The sequence below is a fragment of the Ovis canadensis genome, chromosome 2, assembly GCF_042477335.2.
Source record: "Ovis canadensis isolate MfBH-ARS-UI-01 breed Bighorn chromosome 2, ARS-UI_OviCan_v2, whole genome shotgun sequence".
NCBI lineage: Eukaryota > Metazoa > Chordata > Mammalia > Artiodactyla > Bovidae > Ovis > Ovis canadensis.
This window is the reverse complement of record NC_091246.1, coordinates 248412939-248434403: the sequence shown is the minus strand read 5'-3', so window position 1 is coordinate 248434403 and position 21465 is coordinate 248412939. Positions and strand designations below refer to the sequence as shown.

Here is a 21465-nt window from a genome sequence, read left to right as displayed (position 1 = left end):
TCAGAATGACAATGTAATTAACAGATCTGAGAAGAAGACCAATATTCAAGTGTAAGAGTTCTTTACTTTGTAGGTGACCCTGCCTCCTGCTGAGAGTGCACTAAGTATATGCCAGGTCAGTTAGTCAGCAATTCTGCTTCAGGAATGAGCCCATGTATCCATTATACCAATGTTACATTTTCAAAATGGAATGCATTTAAAATGTAAACATAAATTAAGCATTTCCTGTGCAGGAGAGGGAGATTTTAGGCCTGGGACTAGAATGCAAGGCTCCTCACACCAGTTTGATGTGTTTCCTTACACCCTGTGATTGAGTTCTAGAGCACCGAATGAGTATTAATCTTCATGGACTTTTTATCCATTGCTGACTATATGGATTGGATTGTGCTGGGCAATAGAGATTTAAAGTTGGACAGCTCAGGGAATTCCCTTGCATTGGAGGTCCAGTGGTTAAGGCTGTGCACTTTCACTGCCATGAGCCTGGATTCAGTCCCAGGTTGGGGATCTAAGATCCCTCCAGCTGCACGGTGCAGCTTAAATAAAGTTGGTCAGGTCAGTCACCTGCACTTTGTGCTGAATAAACAGCCCAGTGACAAAACAGAAGAATAAAATGACGATTTACACCCAAAAAGGGTTAGTTGCAGAGGAAAGGGCCTGGAGCAGAGGCATGGAGGGCTTCTCAATTTAGTGAATGAAAGCTGATTGGAAGAAACAATTTATGTCATTTCTTTTACTTTTCCTGGAGCAGAGACCTGGAGAGCTACTAGGCTTTCCCTGGTTGGGTGAGGAGTCAGGCTGGGTACATTGGGGAATTGCTGATGGTGATCAGATTAGTTTGTAATCCAATCTGATCTAATCCAACAGGATGTAATCAATGCTGGTATTTTAAATCAATTTTCAACTGTTTGAAGTGAAAGTTGCTCAGTCCTGTCAGACTCTTTTGCAACCCCATGGACTGTAGCCTGCCAGGTTCTTCTGTCTGTGGAGTTCTCCAGGCCAGAATACTGGAGTGGGTAGCCTATTGCTTCTCCAAGGGATCTTCCTGACTCAGGAATCAAATCAGGGTCTCCTGCATTGCAGGCAGATTCTTTACCAGCTAAACTACCAGGGAAGCCGCTTCAACTGTTTAGTAGCTCTTTCTAGCCATGATAATAGTTTATTAGTAGTAAAATTTAGTGCTTCTGGGATGAGGGTAAGAACCCTCAGGGATGGTGTCTTGGACTGGTCTGATTCAGGCCTACTGGTTTAGAGGAAACAGCCATTGGTTCATTCAAGAAGTATTTATTTGGTACTCGGGTACCAGGCACTGTTCTGGGGTGAAAGTGAAACATGGGCTGTTACCTCTTGTAGCTAAATTGTTTGACTTTTAACGAATCCCTTTCACTCTCTGGGCCTCAAATCCTTCACCTACTCGGAGATGTGCGTTCACCGTGAACCTAGACTGTTTAGATTCAAATTCCAGCATCACTTCTTTGGTGTTATGTGACCACAGGCAAGTTAACTCCATCCCCCTGAGCTACGCGTTCCTCATCTGTAAAATGGGGATAATATGACTCCTTTCATTGGGTTGTACTGAGCGTGAAATTAAGCTAACGAAATCACTGGGCTTCAGTGCGCCCAATCAAGAGTGGTCACTAGCGTTAATCCCTGCTGATTTCATTAGCCGCAGACCCACTAAGCAACCACACACAGGTGTTATTTAGGGCGTGGCTAGCAGCGCAAGGGACCGGCCCGGATTTATAGAACCAGGGTCCGGCGCTACGGTCTACATTCCGCCTCGGCTGGACATCGGAGCGTGGTCTTTTCGGGCCTGGGCTCCGCGCCCCCGAGGACCAGAAGCCGGGCTGTCCAGCGGCGGCCAGTGCGGAGCACCCGGCGCGCCGAGACTAAGCGGCCGCCCGGCTCCCGGAGCGCTCGGGCCGCCGGGGGCGCGCCGAGGACCCGGGCTCCCGGCCGCGGGGGCGGGGCCTGCGGCCGAGCGGCGCCCCCGACGCGCCGCGCCCTCCCCGCCCCCCGACTTCGCCGAGGCCCGGAAGGGACCGGCCGCGCTTCCGTCTCCGCCGGGGATGCACGGAGGGCGGAGCCGCAGCCCGAGGACGCGACGCGAGCCCAGTTCCGGCGAGGAGGCCGCGCCAGTGACAGCGATGGCGGCGGAGTCGGCGCTGCAAGTTGTGGAGAAGCTGCAGGCGCGCCTGGCCACGAACGCAGACCCGAAGAAGGTGAGCGAGCGGGCGGCCGGGCTGGCGCGGCGCGGGGCGGGCGTTGGGCGCGGCGCGGCCCGGTAACGGTCGCGGGCCCGGGCGCGGCCGCGGGGGGCTCGGACCCGCGGCGCCGTCCCCGCCGGGCTGCGGCCTGCGGCGGGCAACTTCGCGGCCGTCCGGCCGCTGCCCACGCGGTGGGGCCCGCAGGGCGGCCGGCCTCGACGGGCCCGGGCCTCCGGCTTGTGCCGGGCCCGGGCGCCCGCGGGCTGCGGCGGGGCCGGGGCGCGCTCCGCGCGGACGCCGCGTGCCGGCGGGGCTCGCCGAGTCCTCCCCGGGCGTCCCGGGCCAGCTGTTTTCCTGTCGGGAGGGCTCCCCGCCCGGAGTTAACTCCTGCCGGCTCAGCTACTCCCCCTGCGCGATCCGTCCCCTGATTTCTTCCCGTCTTTTTGATGTTTGTTGGGGAGAAGGGGGTAGCAGGGGAGTGGTTCTCTGCCTGCGCCTGATGGAACCTAGGCTCGGTGTGCGGTCCCTGCGTCCTTAAGACGTTTTTTAATTCTTTCCGCCTTGATAATTAGAACGTGGACTCTATTATTTTTGCTTTCTCAGTAAATCTCTTTCAAAGCAAAAATAAACCTCATGTCACCCTAACTAAAAACTTAGGTTGTAATTGTAAGAGGAGGGGAGAAACAGGGTTAGAAGTTGCCGCTAGATTTTCCTTTTCCTTCTGGCATTGCTGGAAAGGTAAGGGCTACCGTTTCTGGCAGCTGCGATTGATGGGCAACCATTTTTAATTGTGCTCGGCTAGTTTTGTTCCCCCTCCTTAACTGTTTCCATAAGTTAAATGCATGTTTTGGGGGTTTTTTTTCCTCCGATTTTTCTTCCATTCAGCTTCTCAGTGTCTGGGAGAGGGTCCGGTGGATGTTAGTTGTTTTTTTTTTTTTTAATTGAAATACAGTGATAAAAACGCTCAAGGTGTTTGACATTTCTGTCAGCATTATAGCCGCTGTGTACAGTCCTTAAGAGTTGGATCTGTAAATCCCAGAGTGCCTTTTAAAGAGGAAATAATCCAGGGAGTCATTAGAGAGAAAATGGTGAGGAGATTTGAGTTCTAATTTATTTGCTAGCCATGGACATTGGGGGGGTGGGGGGAGGGATGTTCCTTGCTAAGCCAGTTTCCTCACCTGCTTCTTCTAGGACAGCACCAAAAGGCGGAAGTGCTCAGTAGATGTTAATCTCCACTCTTTACAGTTTTTCTTGATGGGTCCCTTTCTCTTCACCTTGTTCTCGGTCTGTCATAGGTGAGGTTTTTTTCTTTCTAAAGGCTGTATCTCATTATCAGACGACTTGCTTCTCATGCATACCTAGCTCAAAGATCCACTTCTTCAGGACGACATTTGAGCTTTAAGTCTGTGAAAACTGAAATGCTCTCACTTGTTTTGTGTTATATTTTCTATCCTGGCTTCAGTACCTAGTGGACAGACATATTTACAAGTTTCTTTTTACAATAACCCTTTGTGGGCTTCTAATCAGTGGTCATTATTTCTGAGTACTAGCTTGTTTTCCCAGACACTGTAAGTTTGCTAGCGCCTTTAAAACCTTAAAACATTATGTAAATCCTCTTATCTCCCCAGTTTCGTCTCCCATCGGGTTTAGAAAGGGAAAAGCACCGTTTGGTATCTATAGCCATTTCCCCGCTAGAACTGGAATTTTGAAGTAGCTTTTCTAGTTGTTGATGTGCATGAGATTTCAAAGTAAAAAAAGGTTTGTTTGACTTCTCAACCTATTCCAACTAGGAGTGATTCTGAGTATCTGGGCACAGACAGTCACCCTAAACTTCTGACTTTGCATTATGAAGATCATTTTTGCAAAGGGCACAATAGTTGGCATTCACAAATGAGCTAATGCAGAGGGAAAACTGCAAGCTGGCACCCCGGCCTTCTCAACCTTCTGTTAACCCAGCAAGCTCCCACAGGTTGTTCTTGAAATTGCAAGATGATTATATAGCAGTATTGAAATTTGAAACTAAATCTTGATTTCAAACCATTATTAGCCAAAGGATTGATCCTACACCTCTGTGGATGGATTTTCCAGCGTTAAACATAGAGATGTTTAACTATAACGCTGTTTTCACTTTAAGCCCATGTATAATCCAGCTTACTTGGGGGAAAATGTATAGGCAAACCAGGGTCACTTGGTTCCTACTGTTTAAGTGGAAACAGTTTTCATGGCTGGTCAAGTTACTTGTCACGTGTTATCGTTTGAACATGGAAATTACCAGGAACACAGTTTGAAGGCAAGTGGAGAACAAGGGGTCAACACTATGAACATCTTTAGCTCTCTGGGATGAAGTGGTGTGCAAAGGACAACTGAGATTCTTAAGCATGGACTGTGCAAATGTTTTCCGTTTCTCAATGACTTGTTATCACTTCTTGCAAACTACAACTGGTCCCTCAGTTTGCTAACAGCAAGTTTCCACCTACCTGAGGATGCCCAAAGAGCTTTACCTTTTTAATGCTTTGTTCTTCTTTGAACCTCATTGAGAATAGAGAGGCTCTGAAGCCGTGTTTCTCTTGGCTTCGGCTAAATTGGTTTGAATATCTCCAGGGTTTTAGTTTTGTCTGCTTTTAAGTCGCCCCTTCTAACCCAAAATGAAGCAGAAAGACAGGATTTACACTTCGAGTTAGTGCTAGGCTTCAAGATGAACACCTTCAGTGACTTCTAGCCCTATTCTTATAGAGGTCCTGGTAGTGACCTTCTTTCCTCTGCAGACTCTAAACTATCTGACATTGTAACACTAAGGAGGGACTCTTCTGCTTTATGTCACGTGTGCTAAGAGGAACATTTTCTTTGCCTCTCTTCTAAGGACAGTGTTTTTGTTTGTTTGTTTTTTAATGTGGCTTTGTAGTATTAAGTTGGCCAAAGGGGTTTTTTTGTAACATTTTACCAATCCAATGCCTGCTGTGTTAAACACACTTGACTGACTTGCTTGTTAGGCAAGTTACCTTAATCTCACCGAGCTCAATTTCAATATTTGTAAAATGGGGAATCTAAAATCCATTTAATAGAGTTGGTTAACGAGAATGAAATGAGCTAACAGGTGTAAGAACTTAACGTAGTAGCCAATGGACAATAAATAGTATTCAGTATATAAATGCCTTCCAGAGAATGGTGTTAGAGGAGACAGTCTGTTTTTGATCTTTTCAGATATTCTAAATTTTCTTTTTTAAGAAAAGGATTTGGCAGGAATCTTGGCACCCATCACTTGGGTGACAAGAAATACACATGCTTTGTCCTGAGTTGGATGGTGGTGGTGATTGAATTGGAAGCAGAGCATAGTTTTCCACAGATACACTACTTGGCTTCTCAGTTGTTCCCAGTCAAACAAGATGATCACATGTGATCCAGTTGCTCTGCCTAGCGACTGTGTTCAGTAATTATTGAAGTAGAATGACCAGAAAAACATACTTGCTACTCCACCTAGTAGCAATATGGCATACTAATTATAGCCTGGGCTACACATGTAAAAAGAACAGATCCTGTTATCAGATATTTAAATATAAAGGCAGTCATAGTTAATTTTGAACAACCTGTACTCTTTTGGCACTCCTTGAATGTAAATTTATATATTCGTAAACCTTTCCTAGAGAATGGCATAGCAGTCATGACTTTGGGTAGAAGTGGAGCAAGTAGGAACTGGCTGAGAATATCTGGTAGAAGATTAAGGGTAGCTGTTTAACGAATGGTCAGTTGATGAATGAAATGATTAATAAGCGTTTATTGAGCTTGTATAGCATTCCAGGCCCTAGGGCTATAGACATGGTTTGAATCCTCACAACCTGTGAATAAGTAGACGACAGGATTCAGTTCTGTTTTGCAGATGAAGTAACTGAGGCTCAGAGAGGTTAGTGACTTGCACAAGATCACCCCACAAGAAAGTGGCAGGGGCACATTGAAGCCTGTCTGTGACTGAGACTCAATCTTAACAGCTCTGCTGTCCTGATTTTTATCAAGTTCAAGAGACTATACTATAGAAAGGAAATGTGGCCAAACCCAGATTGCTTCTCCAGTCTACCCAGACATTTTCGTTCACCATTTGCAATGCAGAGCTCCTATTCTAGCAACTTGAAATTGGTCTTGGCTTCCCACTTAACATCAAAAAGCAAACAAACAAAAACCCCAGTTCTGTTAAACACACTTTCTCTGGAAATGTGATTCCCTTTTCCTGTAGAGACCTCTTCTCCTTTTTACTTTCCTCCATGAGTAATCTCCTACATTCGGCACCTTTCTCAGAAATTCTAACTGGGGCAGAATGGTAGTTGTTGATGACTTATATTAGAACTGATAGGGCTTCCCTTGGTGTCGCATAGTGGTTGAAAGTACAGAATCTAAAGCCACAGACCTGAGTGAATCTTGCCCTACATGCATCCTAGGACAAGTAACTTAACTTTATTGCATCTGTTTTCGCTCTTGTAAGTAGGATAATAACCATACTTAATACTGTATAAAACAGAGTAAGCACTTTGCCATTAGATATTATTCTTTGATATTTGTTCAGGGAATGATTATGATTTTATAGAAATTAATGTGTATTTAATTTCTCTTTGCAGCTATTGAAATATTTGAAGAAACTCTCTGCCCTGCCCATTACCGTAGACATTCTTGCGGTAAGAGCTGTGTAATTTTAGATATTATACAACTGTATCCCATCCCCTTTGCAGTTGGAGAGATTATATAGTAAGGTTAAGACCATGGGCTCTAGAAGTGAAGGAAACCAGACACAAGGTCACATATTGTGTGGTGTTGTTTATATGAAATGTCTAGAGTAGGCACATCTACAGACAGAAAGTAGATTAGTGATTACCAGGGGTGGGAGGAACTGGGTTTCTTACTAGGGTGATGAAACTGTTCTAAAGTATTAATTCAAGGAGTTCCTTGGTGGGTCAGTGGTTAGAACTCTGTGCTTCCCCTGCCACGGGCCTGGGTTCAATCCCTGGTTTGGGGAATTAAGTTTCCACAAGTCGCACAGTGTGCCCCCAAAAAAGTATTAACTCAGACACCAGATGCAATACTCTTAGGTCTGGATCTGACACCTGCCATAATCACTCTTGTTATTATTTTTAAAGTTCTAGAAGTGTTTTATGTCTTATAAACCATGGGCTTTTTTTTTTTTAACTGTATTTATTTTTGCTGTGCTGGGTCTTTAGTGCTGTGCGCAGGCTTTTTTAGTTGGCATGAGCAGGTTTCTCATCACAGTGGCTTTTCTTGTGGAGCGCAGACTCTAGGGCGAGTGGGCTTCAGGAGTTGTGACACATGGGCTGAGTCACCCCGAGGCATGTGGAATCTTTGAGACCAGGAATTGAACCTGTGTCCCCTGCACCAGCAGGCAGATTCTTAACCACTGGACTACCAGGGCAGTCCCTCCAGAAGTGTTTTAATTTAGTGTTTTCCTCTTCTGAATTTGGTATGCTTTGCTACTGTGTGTCATTAGAGGTTCGGCGCATTGACACAAACTAACTTTGTACTGAGACTTGTATGTTTTTGGAATGAAGTATTAGTTTGTTGGAATGTAGGAGGCTTTGTTTCTTTAGAAAATTATGAGCCTAGTTCCACAACCTTCTAAGGATTCCTTTGTCAACTTTGTAGGAGACTGGAGTTGGGAAAACGGTGAACAGCTTGCGAAAACATGAGCACGTCGGAAACTTTGCCAGGGACCTAGTGGCCCAGTGGAAGAAGCTGGTTCCTGTAGAACGGTAGGAAAAGTTCTTTTATTCCTTCTCTGCCTTCTTATTTAAAATGTTTATTCTGCCTCAATTATAAAGAATAAGTCACGATCATTAAAGAATATTATAAAATATTTAAAAAGTAGAAGAATACATTTCTCTTTTTGGTACTGCCTCTGGAGCTTCCTTGGTGACTCAAGACGGTAAAGGGTCTGCCTGCAATGTGGGAGAACCAGGTTCGATTCCTGGGTCGGGAAGATCCCCTGGAGAAGGAAATGGCAATCCACTCCAGCACTCTTGCCTGGAGAATCCCATGGACGGAGGAGCCTGATAGGCTACAGCGCATGGGGTCGCAAAGAGTCGGACATGACTGAGCGACTTCACTTTCACTTTCATGGCTTATGGGATCTCAGTTCCCTGACCAGGGATTGAACCTTGGGCCACAGTAGTGAAAGCCCAGAATCCTCACCACTAGGCCACCAGGGAACTCAAAAGAATAAAAATTTCTAAATTGTACCTTCCAGAGATCAGCATTATTGACATTTTGGAATGTTTCTTTCTAAGCTGGTCTTAAAAGTCATTTTTATACAGTTGTGAATAAACTGACGTAAATTACTGCCCCTTTTTAATGTAACAAATTCAGTATTTCCCTGTGTTGAAAAGCTTTTTAATTATTTTCACGTACACAAGATACTTGATCTTCTTTGTAGCCTGTAGTTAAACTCATTATGTTCCATTTATGGAATATTTGAGTTTTCCCAGTTTTAAAACCTAGTTGAGTATCTTTGAGCAGAACCTTCTTCCCAAGCCCATGTTTCTAACTATGTAAACTCTTCATCTGTTTTGTGAGTTCAGGTTCTGTGACTTTGTCTTATGAACAAGGATTATCCTGAACTTTTTCTCTGTTTTTTCCTTTTGTTTTAGAACCACAGAGCCTGAGGAACAGAACTTTGAGAAGAGCAGTTCTCGGAAGCGCCCCAGGGATGCCCTGAGGGAGGAGGCAGAGATAGAGGGGGACTACCCGGAAAGCTGGAAAGCCTCCAGCAGCCAGTCGTATAGTCCTGATAATAGACAGAAAAAGCACAGAAAACTCCCAGAGCTCGAGCGGCCTCACAAAGTATCTCACAGTCATGGGAGGAGAGATGAAAGAAAGAGGTACCACAGAGCTTCTCCAGTTTACTCTTCAGACCATGAGTCTTCCGATTACGGCCATGTTCAGTCCCCTCCACCATCCGCCAGCCCTCATCACATGTCTTTGGACCATTACAGATCCCTGGAGGAGGACCATGAGCCCTTTGTTCCCCACCAGAAGCCTGGCAAAGGCCATGGTAACACCTTTCAGGACAGACTGGGGGTCAGTCAAGAACGACACGTGGGGGAAGCCCAGGGCAGAGAAAGCGCGAGTCAGAGCAAGGAGCACAGATCTTCCCATAAAGAAAGACGTCCGGCGGATGCCAAAGGAGACGAGAAGGCTTCTCTGAGCAAAGAAAAGTCACACAAGGTCGTCTCCAAAGAGGAAAACCGGAGGCCGACCTCTGGGGACAGCACAAAGGAGAAACTGCCCTCTGGTGTCAGGAAAGAGAAAGAGAAGGAGAAGGAGGGCAGCGCCAAGAAGAAGGTCTTACCCCCCTTGGAGGTGGCTTCAGACAACCACCTTAAAAAGCCAAAACCTAGAGACTCCGAGAAAACCAGATCAGACAAAAACAAGCAGAGTCTAGAAAACTCGGACGTGGGCAAGGGGGCAGGAGACCTGTTGCCCAAGGCAAAAGAGAAGGTTTCTAACAACCTGAAGACTCAAGAAGGGAAAGTCAAACCTTCGCATTCAGACAGAAAGTTGGTGGCTTCCTTCCCTAAAGGTGAGGAGGCAGATACGGATGATGAATTTGAGAAGCCCACCATGTCTTTTGAGTCATACCTCAGCTATGACCAGCCCCGGAAGAAAAAGAAAAAGGTTGTAAAAACTTCAACCACGACTCCCGGAGAAAAAGGACTTAAAAAAAATGATTCAAAAAGCACTAGTAAAAACTTGGACTCAGTTCAGAAATTACCTAAGGTGAATGAAAACAAGCCCGAGAAGCTTCTGCCAGTTGGAGCCGACTCAGCCAAGCTGAAAAAGGTAACCCCTGCGGCCCCTTCCACCCAGAGCACCTGGGCCTGCAACCCCACTGCTGATTTGCTTGGCTGGCTTTTCCGTGACTTGCTGAATTTCAGTCTGAAATAATTTCCTCCTGGCCTCTCTGGCCAACAGGGTCGGTAGAACCCAAGGAAAGTTTTTCTGAGGCATTGCGTCGTGCTGGGCCCATCTGTGTGTCTCCTGACTTAGGTGGCATCAGGCACGGCTGCTGCCTCTCCTCCTGCTGCCTGTGAAGTTACTGCCGCGTCGGCACCGCTGGGCATCGACTGTGGGAAGGAGCTGTGCTGGTAGGAAGGGTCTCTCCAGTCACTGGTCTCTTCTCTGCAGGTCCCCAGCGATGTGCTGCCAGTATTACCTGACCTCCCATTACCTGTGATCCAGGCCAATTACCGTCCACTTCCTTCCCCTGAATTGATGTCATCCTTCCAACCAAAGCGAAAAGGTAATTTGCTTGTCTCTCTCTCTTTTTTTTTTTTTTAAGGAAAAAGTGATATTAAAAATTCATGATCTGACATCATGAATGGTGCATTTTCTAAGAGCGCAGGTTCTAGAGTTTGATGGCTTAGGTTTGAATCCCAGCTCTGGCCTCTACTACAAGTTATATGATCTTGGGCAATAACTTAATTTTCTTGGGCTTCAGTTTCATACTCTGTAAATGGATGAAATAGTGGTGTCTGCCTATGAGGTGGATTGAAAGTGATAATGCTCGTAAAGCTCTGAGCTCTGGTATTTTACACAGAATAAGTGTTCATTAAATTTTAGCAGCTGCTATTTCTAGCAGCCTTCTGTTCTGTACATTCCACAGGGGCTTAAAGAAAGGTCTAGGTTTTTTCTGGTTTTGGGTTTTTTTTTTATTTTTTAAGGTTAGTTTTAATAGCAAAAGAATTAGACGCTACATAGGTGCTCCTTTGCAAGAGACTCACAGATGGATCACGGTTCATCCACACAATGGCATCTTATGCCACTTTTTTTAAGTGGAAAAATCTATGTATTGAGGTGATTTCTAAAATTCAGTAAATGACAAAATGATGGTATGTTATTGATTAAAAGGAATAAAATAAATACTAGCTCGTTTTTGCGTAGACTTTCTAGAAGGACAGAAGAAACCGGTGGCATTGGTCGCCTCTGAGAAAGGGAAGTGGGAGGCTGAAGAATGGGGTAGAAGGAGAGTTTTCACTGAAGAGCCAGTGCCTTTAAAAAAAATTTTTTTTTAATCTTTTGACAGCGGCACATGGCATGTGAGGTCTTAGTTCCCCCACTAGGGATTGAACCTGCGCCCCCTGCATTGGCAGCTCAGAGTCTTAACCGCTGGGCTGCTAGGGAGGTCCAGCTTAGTGCCTTGTATGACTTACCTTCCTGTTTTTCTTGCCTTGCAGCACTCTCCTCACCCCAGGAAGAGGAAGAAGCTGGATTCACCGGAAGGAGAATGAATTCCAAGATGCAGGTCTATTCCGGTTCCAAGTGTGCCTATCTGCCCAAAATGATGACCTTGCACGAGCAGTGCATCCGGGTGCTTAAAAACAACATTGACTGTAAGTCACACGCTTCTCTGCTCCCTGGCGTGTTGTTCACCGGGTGGCCTGACCGCTACTCAGTCCCTTTTACCCTCGATCCTCTGCAGCGATCTTTGAAGTGGGAGGCGTCCCATATTCTGTCCTTGAACCTGTTCTGGAGAGGTGTACACCTGATCAGTTGTATCGAATAGAAGAGTACAATCACGTGAGTATCCTGCTTGGATGGCAAGCGGGCGGTTTGCTGGCTTGTGTCTGAAAAAATAGATGTGTCTCTGATTTGCCACAGTGATGGGCAGGCAGCAGTCAGAGCGCTGTTCCGGGTTTGCCTGTGGGCCTTTAAACAAGCAGAGTGTTAGCCCCTGCCCCTAGCATCTTACGTAGGCCTCTTAGGCCAGAATCAAGGTGGCATTAAAAGGTGGGAGCAGGGAGAGGCAGACCATTTCCCACACGTCCCTTGCATTTTCTTAGATTCAGAAGTCAAGGAAAATTCTAAAAGCACAGCCCGTGGGATCCAAGGCAGGGATTGAGCTTTGTTCACCAGACACCTGAGCATCAACACGGAAGATTGACTGAGTGTCTTCTAGAGGCAAACACATCTATCCCCCAGTCCTCCTAAGGCTGGAGACACTCATTTGATTGCGTGAGCTGTCCCTCTCTGTTTCAAAAGATCTGTGGCATCTCCCCCTTAGGCGGCCCCTGGCCATGGCGGTTTAGTGTGAATAGATTGGGGGAATGCTTGGACTGGACTTCACCTCAGCTCCTTCCTGCACAAGAAAATACTGATCTGAAGCTAATTTGGTGTTGTCTTCTCTCCTAGCCCTACAGCCCCCAGCAGCAGTTAGCAGTGCCTTGCACTTAATATTTCCATTCAGGGATTTGGTTTTTCCTAGAGCTATGGTGTTTTACTGTACTACTACTGCTACTGTGCAGGCCAAAACACTGTTAGGAAACTGGCCACCATGGGTGATTAGAGATGGAAAAGAGGCGTCTGAGAGTGCTTGCATGTAAATGACGTCCTGGTTCTGATTTTAGGTATTGATTGAAGAAACGGATCAATTATGGAAAGTTCACTGTCACCGAGACTTTAAGGATGAAAGGCCAGAAGAGTATGAGTCATGGCGGGAGATGTACCTGCGGCTTCAGGATGCGCGAGAGCAGCGGCTGCGAGTCCTCACAAAGAACATCCGGTCCGCACACGCCAATAAGCCCAAAGGTAAGACTGCAGGCCGGGTCTGGCAGAAGAGTGAGCCCTGTGCTCTGGTCACATCAGGGCTGTGGCGGGCTCAGCTAAGGTAGAACCTCTGGCCCCTAGCGCTCTCGCGTTTGCAGAAGCGGGCAGAGGGCAGGTGTTTGTTCTGCCACTACCCATGCTACCCTACAGAGAGGTTTCCAGGGTTGGTCGATTATCCACTACCTTTGGAGGCCCTTGAAAAGCCTTTGTCCCTTAAGAGCATAGATTATTAACAGTAGCATCTCAGCTCAAGAAGGCAGGTGTTAACCTCCATTTATCTACAGGCCGACAAGCAAAAATGGCCTTTGTCAACTCTGTGGCCAAGCCACCTCGTGATGTTCGAAGGAGGCAGGAGAAATTTGGAACAGGAGGAGCAGCTGTGCCTGAAAAAATTAGGTAAGATCTCTGTTCCTCTGTGGTTCTGCCTGCTCAGGGAGAGAGCCCGAAGGCAGGTCCCAAGGCAGGAAGCAATTCATTTTGTCTGGTGGGGGTTGCAGCGTGAGGCCATAGGGGGTTCTGAAGGCTGACTTTGACCCACTGGGCCCTAGCTCCCTGAGCCGCAGCTTCCTTGGCTGCACTGTGGCCCGGATAATGACCCCTGCCCCTCACAGAGGTCAGGATTACATGGAGAACAGGGCCTGCCTCTGGGACACATTCCCTAAGGCTTTCCCTTTCTCTGTTTAAACAGAAAATATATTACTGCAGTGACTATGTTATCTAAGTACGTTTGCATTTTCAAAATACAGATTTACACTGAAAGAGTGAAAAGTTAGTCAAGATTATCATTCATTCTGAAAGACTACCATGTCACTTCCAAGCCTTGAGCAAAATCTAGGTAGCAGGTCCACTGGTCAGAGCCATAGAACCGAGTCCGCAGCGCAGCCCGCTCCAGGCTGTTTGTGCCGAGGTTCGGTTTCTCCTGCTTTTGACTGTCAGCTTTGCTCTGTGCTCCAGGATCAAGCCAGCGCCGTACCCCACAGGAAGCAGCCGGGCTTCGTTCAGCAGTGGCAGCAGCAACAGCTTTACCGCCAGCCCCGAGGAGCCGGCCTACGACGGCCCGAGCACCAGTGGCGCCCACCCAGCCCCGGTGATCAGCAGCACTGTTTCCTATGATCCTAGGAAACCAGCCGTGAAGAGTAAGTAACTCGGGGCTCGCTCAGATGTCTCAGGACTAGTTCACGCTAGTGTTTGTGCCCCTTTGACGTCATTAGCGCGGTGCCATCAGTGCCCCTGTGTGTTAGGTGGAGCGTATGTGGCGCCTTGCCCGTGGCTGGCCTAAGCGTCAGCACCTCCTTCCTCTGCCTTGTTCATATGCGTGTTGTGTGTGTCATGTAAGTTTTGAGCATAGTGAATATTCATTGGTGCTCTGCTTGGGTTTTTTTTTTTTTTTTTTTTTAGCCTAAATGTAAACGTGCTTCTCTAGGCAACAACATGGAGTTAACAGCTGAATGATTTTGTTGAAGTTTTATAACCTCAGCTTCCAAGTATTTGTTTTTTATATCTAGTTGGATCTAGTTCATGTCTTACTAACTTTGTTACCATAGACGATCCTAAGTATTCTACAGGGGTGTCCTGACTTAAGCATTATTCTATATTGACATCAGGGCCCGCAGGAGCGTGGGAGCTTTAGCTGGGCTCAGGCTAACCCGTTTAGAAGCAGGCTAGTCCTTCTTAGGTGGTATCTGCATTTAGCTCTGTTGCTGCATAGGACAGGTATGAGAGTGGGTGCTTTTTGCTGGTTTGGATGTTGGTGAAGCAGAGTTAAATTGTGGCTCAGAATGGCCTTTAGAGTCTGGCAGGGATTGAACCCCAGTTCTGCCACTTACCATACAGGGCCCAGCCGAGTCTCGGTGAGTTGTGAGACTCAGAGGGAGGGATTGTCGGGGCCCAGGCGGGGGCTCGGGAAGCATCGCTTTGGGCTGCCACTTGCATCGGTTCATCTGGCTGCGTAGAGCCAAGAGCAGCAGGCCTTGGGTTTGCCTGAACCACTGCTGTCTGGTGTCCAAACTGCCGTGGATCTGAAACAACTGCCTTGTCTCTCTCTTCACAGAAATTGCCCCAATGATGGCCAAGACGATTAAAGCTTTCAAGAACAGGTTCTCCCGACGATAAACCGAGGACTTACCTTGGAAATGAAATCTGGGGGGAGGAATACAGGATGGTGGGGGCTGGGGAATGGAACTTCCAGAGGAGACCAGAGCCTTTCACTCCGTGGAAGCTTTCAGTCCCCGAGTCCTGCGCCGTCAGCGGGCGTGCGCCCGAGCTGGTGTCCGCAGCCGCTGCCTCCTTGCCTGGCGAGTGCTTCAGAGTTCTGAAGATGTGAAGCTTCGCTCTCACCGAGGATTTTAAGGTCAATTGTACCTTTGTTATTAATTAGCTTCTTTGTAAACTATAAGATATAGTTTTAATTAATAAATATTGCCCCCAGATTGTATTTATATTACCTCCCCCCTGCCCCCAAGTTTTCTGTTCTGTTTTGGTCCTGTCCCACACACTTAGCCTTTTATTTTTAGGGTTCTTTGTTAGAAGCCTAGTGGAGGTCTTTCTCCTGTCCCAGTTCATCTCTCTTGAGCGGACTCTGGTCCAGAGAGAGGACTGGGTGTCCCCGGAGCCTGTGTGGGGCACACTGCGCTGCGAGCTGCCTGTGCTGGAAGGGGAGCCCTGGCCTGGAGACCGGTGTGTTCCGGGCGGCCCCCCTCCCTCTGGGAACCCGTCTCAGTGTCGCGCTGCGGTCCTGCACAGGTGCATCTCTTCCCTGCTCGTCACATAGTATTTATTAAGGGTCGTTCTGGAGTCTCCCCCACCATTCTTTTTGCCAGGTCCCGCTTCTTTTGAGGCTTAACTTGACACAGAACCCCAGTATTTTTACAGTTTCCAGTTTCTAATCCAGAAATTTAGGCTCCCTTTTTCTCCCTTATTTTTCCCTCTCCCCACTGGCATGGGGCAAAACACAAACCCCTGGCAGGGCTTTTGTAGGCCCCCAAATACAACTTAAAAGAGTTTTTTAAAAACCAGCACTTTAATCTCTTACTCCCTGTGAATTGCTGAATGGTTTTAAAAAGTAATGCTATGTTGGAAATCGGTTTTGTTTTTGCCTTTCTTTAAGATCATGTGATTGAAAGAGCACAATTTGCTATGTTTTGTAGAGAACTTTGCAGCTTGAAACTCTCTCTACCTTTTGAGTCTTTAAGCCAGAATTTGGAGGAAAGGACCAGTTTAAGGAAAGGGTCTGAGCCCCAGGGGCATCCACAGGTTTGGAAGGGAGAATCTCACTTTGGAGTGAGACATAGGAGGAAAGATTAGAACTAGGAGGACAGGTCAGTGTTCTTGGCTGTTGAAGGGCAGTGGCCTAGTAGGAACCCCCTTGGTCATGACGCTGGTAGAAGTAGATACTATGAATCGGAGATGCCCGTCCTTTAGAAATCTGAGAAGCAGATTGAGGGTGTGGTTAGTGTGGCAGCCCATGGAGCTTGGCAGTTGCTAGTCCCTTTGACAAGGTCACTCAAAGCTCACAGTATGGAACCTACTGTTTTTAACCATCCTGTAGACCTCAGGCTAATTCTGAAGATTGCAGAGCAACACAGCAAGAAGTCTGTGCAGCGAACGCTGCATCGTTCAGTGTGCATTGCTGTGCAAGGTGCCTGAGGGACGCTAGTATTGCTGTGTTTTAATTTGCTGTATTTTTGAACTGGGTAAAAGCATTCTTTCTCTTGATCATATGTATTACCATTCCACCAGTCCCCCGGGCCGCTCCCCAAATGTGATACTAGGAAGCCTCTTCTCTAAACCACACAAGCACCTGGGTCAGGCGCCAGACGTCTGTTGCCTGGGACAGCTTCCTCTCGGTGTCCACACCTTGCATTTGTCTCTTTACCTGTGTGTTGAAGTCTCTGCCACTGAAACACGTTTTCCATATTTGATTCAGTTGTATGTGATTTAATTTCCTTCATTAGGAGTCTTTGAGCAGGGCGGGAATAAAAGACACACCCCACCATCACTCCCCATCTTTGGATCACCCATTTACCCAGAGCCAGATCTTCCTCCCGCCCCCTCTAAAAGTGTCTGCATCAGGGATATGACTTGGTGGGAACAGTGAGGGAAGAGGAGAAACCGAGTTTCCAAACGACCGCCTCTCCTGGGTTGTTGAAATGGCTGCAGAACAGACACAGGTTGACGTTGAACCTTTGGTCTCATTTGTGAAAACTTGTGCAATTCCTTTTCTCTGTGCTACACTACACACAAATCACCAAATTGCAAATTATCCCATTGTGATCCTTGGTGTAATGAACAGTTTCTTTGGGGCTTTTTCTTTCTGGGAAGTGGGAGGGAAAGAAGCAAGGTATTATCTTGCTCTTCATTTGTATTTTGGTCCCAAAATGTAAATACAATTTTCTATGTTACTTTTTTGTGGTAACTACCAAGATGAATATTTTAATTAGATAAGTTATATGAAAAGAAAGGAAAATTCCATGTCTAAATAAAAACAACAACAACACAATATCCATATTCTGTTGTCTTTCTTCCGTTCTCCCTTATTGTGTCAGAATGGTAGTCGGTCACAATGTCTGGTTCCTGGGCTGGAGGCAGAGATCTTAATCCCTGGGCTGGGCCGTAAAGGATGTTGAATTTCTGTCTGTACTGTAGCACAGCTATTCTGGGGAAGGGGGACTCCCAGCTGGGAGAACCCTATGAGCAAAGCAAGGCAACACAGATAAAATTGAGCAGTTGGTTTAAAAGCTCTTGGCTGGGCTGGGTGACTTGCATATTCAGTAACACAGCGTGTTGTCCCCAGTCTGTTGCTGCGTAAGACAGACACTGCCCTGCCTTCATGCAGCAGCATCTAGTAGGGGAGACAGTAATGAATTAACAACACAAATAATTTGTTTTTCTTTTTTCTGGCCGCACCACATAGCTTGTAGGATCTCAGTTCCCTAGCCAGGGATTGAACCCAGCCCCTCAGCAGTTAAAAGTGCACAGAGTCCTAACCACTGGACTGCCAGGGAATTCCCAATTTTAACAATTTTTATTGTTTAAAGTAAACAATTTTTTAATTAAAATTTAAACAATTTTTATTGTTTAAAGTACAGATTTCTGGGCCCCACTACAAAAAACTGAATTGGTCAGAAGTATGATGTGGAAAAAGGTACTTTTTCATAGGCCTCCCTCAATGAGTTGCATGAGCAGCCTGGTTTGGGAATGCCTAGTACAGTGGGACGGAGAAGGCAATGACACTCCACTCCAGTACTCTTGCCTGGAAAATCCCATGGATGGACAAGCCTGGAAGGCTGCAGTCCATGGGGTCGCTGAGGGTCGGACACGAATGAGCGACTTCTCTTTCACTTTCATGCATTGGAAAAGGATATGGCAACCCACTCCAGTGTTCTTGCCTGGAGAATCCCAGGGACGGGGGAGCCTGGTGGGCTGCTGTCTATGGGGTTGCACAGAGTTGGACACACCGAAGCGACTTAGCAGCAGCAGCAGTACAGTGGGAGGATAATGCATGAACTTTGGAGTAAGTCAGATTCAGGTTTAAATCCTGGCTCCACCAGTCTAGCTTTGTGAAATCTCTCTGAGCCTCGGTTTCCTCATCTCTGAAATGGGAATAATGACACCTCGCAGGAATTCTTACAAGGATTAAATGAGAGAAGTAGAGCTCAATAAATTTCAGTGTCCTTCATTCTCTCCAAAGGTAGAATGAAAGTCAAAGTTTTGTTTCCAATTGACAGGAATTAAAGCTTTAGGGTCACAAGCTAAGCACTATTCTGAGGTCAGTCAGTCCTTCCTGATAACTGAAATCTTAGGCCCTGCTGCCCCAGATGGATGAGTTCAATTTCTCTGTTCTAGACTCTTATCTCTTCCAGGTCCCTTAAACCATACCCCCCAACAACCACCAAAAAGGCAGCCACTACCTAATTTCTTATCTCAGGAATCCCAAATGGCAGGAATTTGGTGTAAGACAGAAGTGGTGGGAACAGAAGGAAAATGAGCTATTAACCCAGCTCCACTTGATTGTTTCCAGGTAGAAGGCAGGGTCCAGTGTTGCCACATTTTATGAGTTTTAAATGAAATCTAGATGTCTATGTAAAATTTCCCAGTTTCTAAAACCCTGTGTCACAACTATAGGCAGTACTTCAGAAAACCTATATATGAAGTGGATAATTCTCCAGAAATACAGCTTACCAAAACTGACCCCTATAGAATTGGCAAATCTAAACAGGCTAATTACCACAGAAGAAAGAGAGAAAGTGGTTGCAGTGGTTGCCCTATAAAAAAAGCTCCAGACCCAAGATGTCCTAGGGGAATTCTTTTCAGCCTTAAAGATCAGATAATACCCAGGCCACTTAAGCTACTGCAAAGCAAAGAAAGAGAAGAGCTTGGGGAACCTGGGGCTTGGCTATAGTACAGTAACAACTAAAACCCCAGTGACTCAAAACAGCTAAGCTTTGGGGACTTCACTGGTGGTCTGGTGCTTAAGAATCCACCTTGCAATGCAGGGGACGCTGGTTTGATCCCTGGTCCAGGAACTAAGATCCCACATACCCTGGGGCAACAAAGCTCATGCACTGCAACTACTGAAGCTGTCGTACCACAACTAGAGAGTCCATGCACCACAATGAAAGATCTCGCATGACACAATGAGGGTCCTATGTGCTGAAACAGATCTGAGGCAGAAAAATAAATATTAAAAAAAAAAAGTTTGTTACTCAGTGTCCCTTAGGGAGGCCTTTCCAAGTAAGTGAGGAATACTGTACTGGAGCCTAAGCTGTGTCCAGAGGATACATCCATCATTTCCATCATATTTCACTGGCTACGCCAGAACTCAAGGGTACAGGGAAGTGCAATTCATCCATATACCTTGATGCAGAGGACTGGAAATATTTGCTCACTCCAAAGGCATTCATAGTAGCCTGGACTCGGGTAATCCACAAGCCCACCCAGCTTTGGGTCCTACACTTGTGAGCAGGCCAGGTAAGTTCTCTGTGTCTCAATATTTTCCTCCAAAAATGAGGACAATACACCAACCTTATAGAGCTATCGTATAATGATTTAATGAGATAAAAATATGTCAAGTGCTTAGAATAGGGCCTGGCACATAAAAAGAGCTCAAAGCATGTCAGCCAGGACATTGATGATGAATTAGGGGAGGTACCCAACATGGAAGGACTTCCCACGTGGTGCAGTGGTAAAAGAATCCTCCTGCCAATGCAGGAGACCATCCCCGGTCAGGAAGATCTTCTGGAGGAGGAAATGGCAACCCACTCCAGTATCCTTTCTTGGAAAATTCCATGGACAGAGGAGCCTTATCATTTTATAAAGCCCTCAATAAAACACTATAAAGTAGGCACTCTTATTATTCCCATTTTATATAAGAGATATAAAGAAGCTAAGTGACTTGCCCAACAGGCCATACCCAATATTTGTAGGACTGGGCAAGAGTACAAATAAGGAAGCTTTGCAGAACAGCTTCAAAGTCAATGGGGTAGAGTGGCCAGTACAGTAGTATGTCTGAGGTGCTGGCTGTGGATTTCAACGCGATCATTTGCCCTCATGTGTTCATTGTCTGGCTTTTGCTTCTACAGATGCTGCTTTGTATCTGATTCAGACAGATTGTGAACATATCTTTTAAAAATACCTTTCAAATTCTTCATAAGATAATTTTGATAGATGACTGCAGATTTTCCTGTAGTTTGTCAAATTAATAAAGGCCATATGACTCTCCCCAAAAAAGTTATAAATGGAACTAATGAACTGTTAAATAAAATACAGCCTAGGGAATTCCCTGGCAGTCCATTGGTTAAGGCTGCAAGCTTTTACTGCTGGAGGCATCCCACAGACTGCATGGCCTGGCCCCAAACAGCCAAACAAACCAAAAATACAGCCTATTCTGCTACCTTGACAAATAAATACTTTCACGATGACCTGGGGGGCCACATCTAGATTTCTGAGCCTTTGGAGCTCTGCACTGGAAGGTCATGGAATGGGAAAAGGCAAGGCCCTAACCCCATCCCTCTTCTCATACCCCTAAATATGTTTCCCTGCAAGGGGGCTTGAGCACAGATGTGCAGTGTCCTAATCTGCATGCTTACATTAATTGTAGGGTTTCTAAACTGAAAAGGTCCATCAGGTATCCAGCACAGTGAGTGATGAAAGAGCCACAGCATCACATCTCAGAATGCTAGGGACCAAGAGAAGATCTTAAAAGCTTCCAGGAGGAAATGAGGGAAATCCACACAAAGAATGAGAATGACACTGTATTTCTTAAAGCCAGGAGAAAACAATATCTTCAAAATCTTGAAATTCCATCCTCATCCAAACTACCAATTAAATGTAAGGGAAGTTTAAAGGCATTTTCAGGGGTCACTTCCCATGTACGGTAGCATGGTAGCCACCTACAAGAGGGCCTCTAATAGGTTCTACCTCTTGGTACTCACAGCCTTATGGTGTTTCCTCTCACACGAAATACGGCTGATGTATGGACCCATGGGATACTGCAGAGTCACCAACATGTGATTGCTAAGGTTAAGCCATAAAAGACATGGTATTTTCGATTTTTCTCTCTCTTGGATCACTTGCTGTGGTGAAAGCCAGCCACCATGTCAAGAGGACACTCAAAACAGTCCTATGGAGCGGTCCATAGGAGGAACTGAGGTTTTGTGCCAACAGC

The 21465-nt window shown here is 46.3% G+C and overlaps 1 protein-coding gene across 1 annotated transcript; it reads left to right on the top strand.

The window, feature by feature from the left end:
* Positions 1-966: 966 nt before the first annotated feature.
* Positions 967-17298, top strand: ELOA (elongin A). Its single transcript, XM_069578985.1, has 11 exons — positions 967-2219; positions 6809-6865; positions 7845-7951; positions 8846-10037; positions 10383-10497; positions 11432-11587; positions 11677-11774; positions 12602-12782; positions 13085-13196; positions 13755-13936; positions 14851-17298. Exons 1-11 carry the CDS (start codon positions 2067-2069, stop codon positions 14910-14912), a joined length of 2415 nt encoding a protein of 804 aa, XP_069435086.1. The 5' UTR covers positions 967-2066; the 3' UTR covers positions 14913-17298.
* The last annotated feature ends 4167 nt before the right edge of the window (positions 17299-21465 follow it).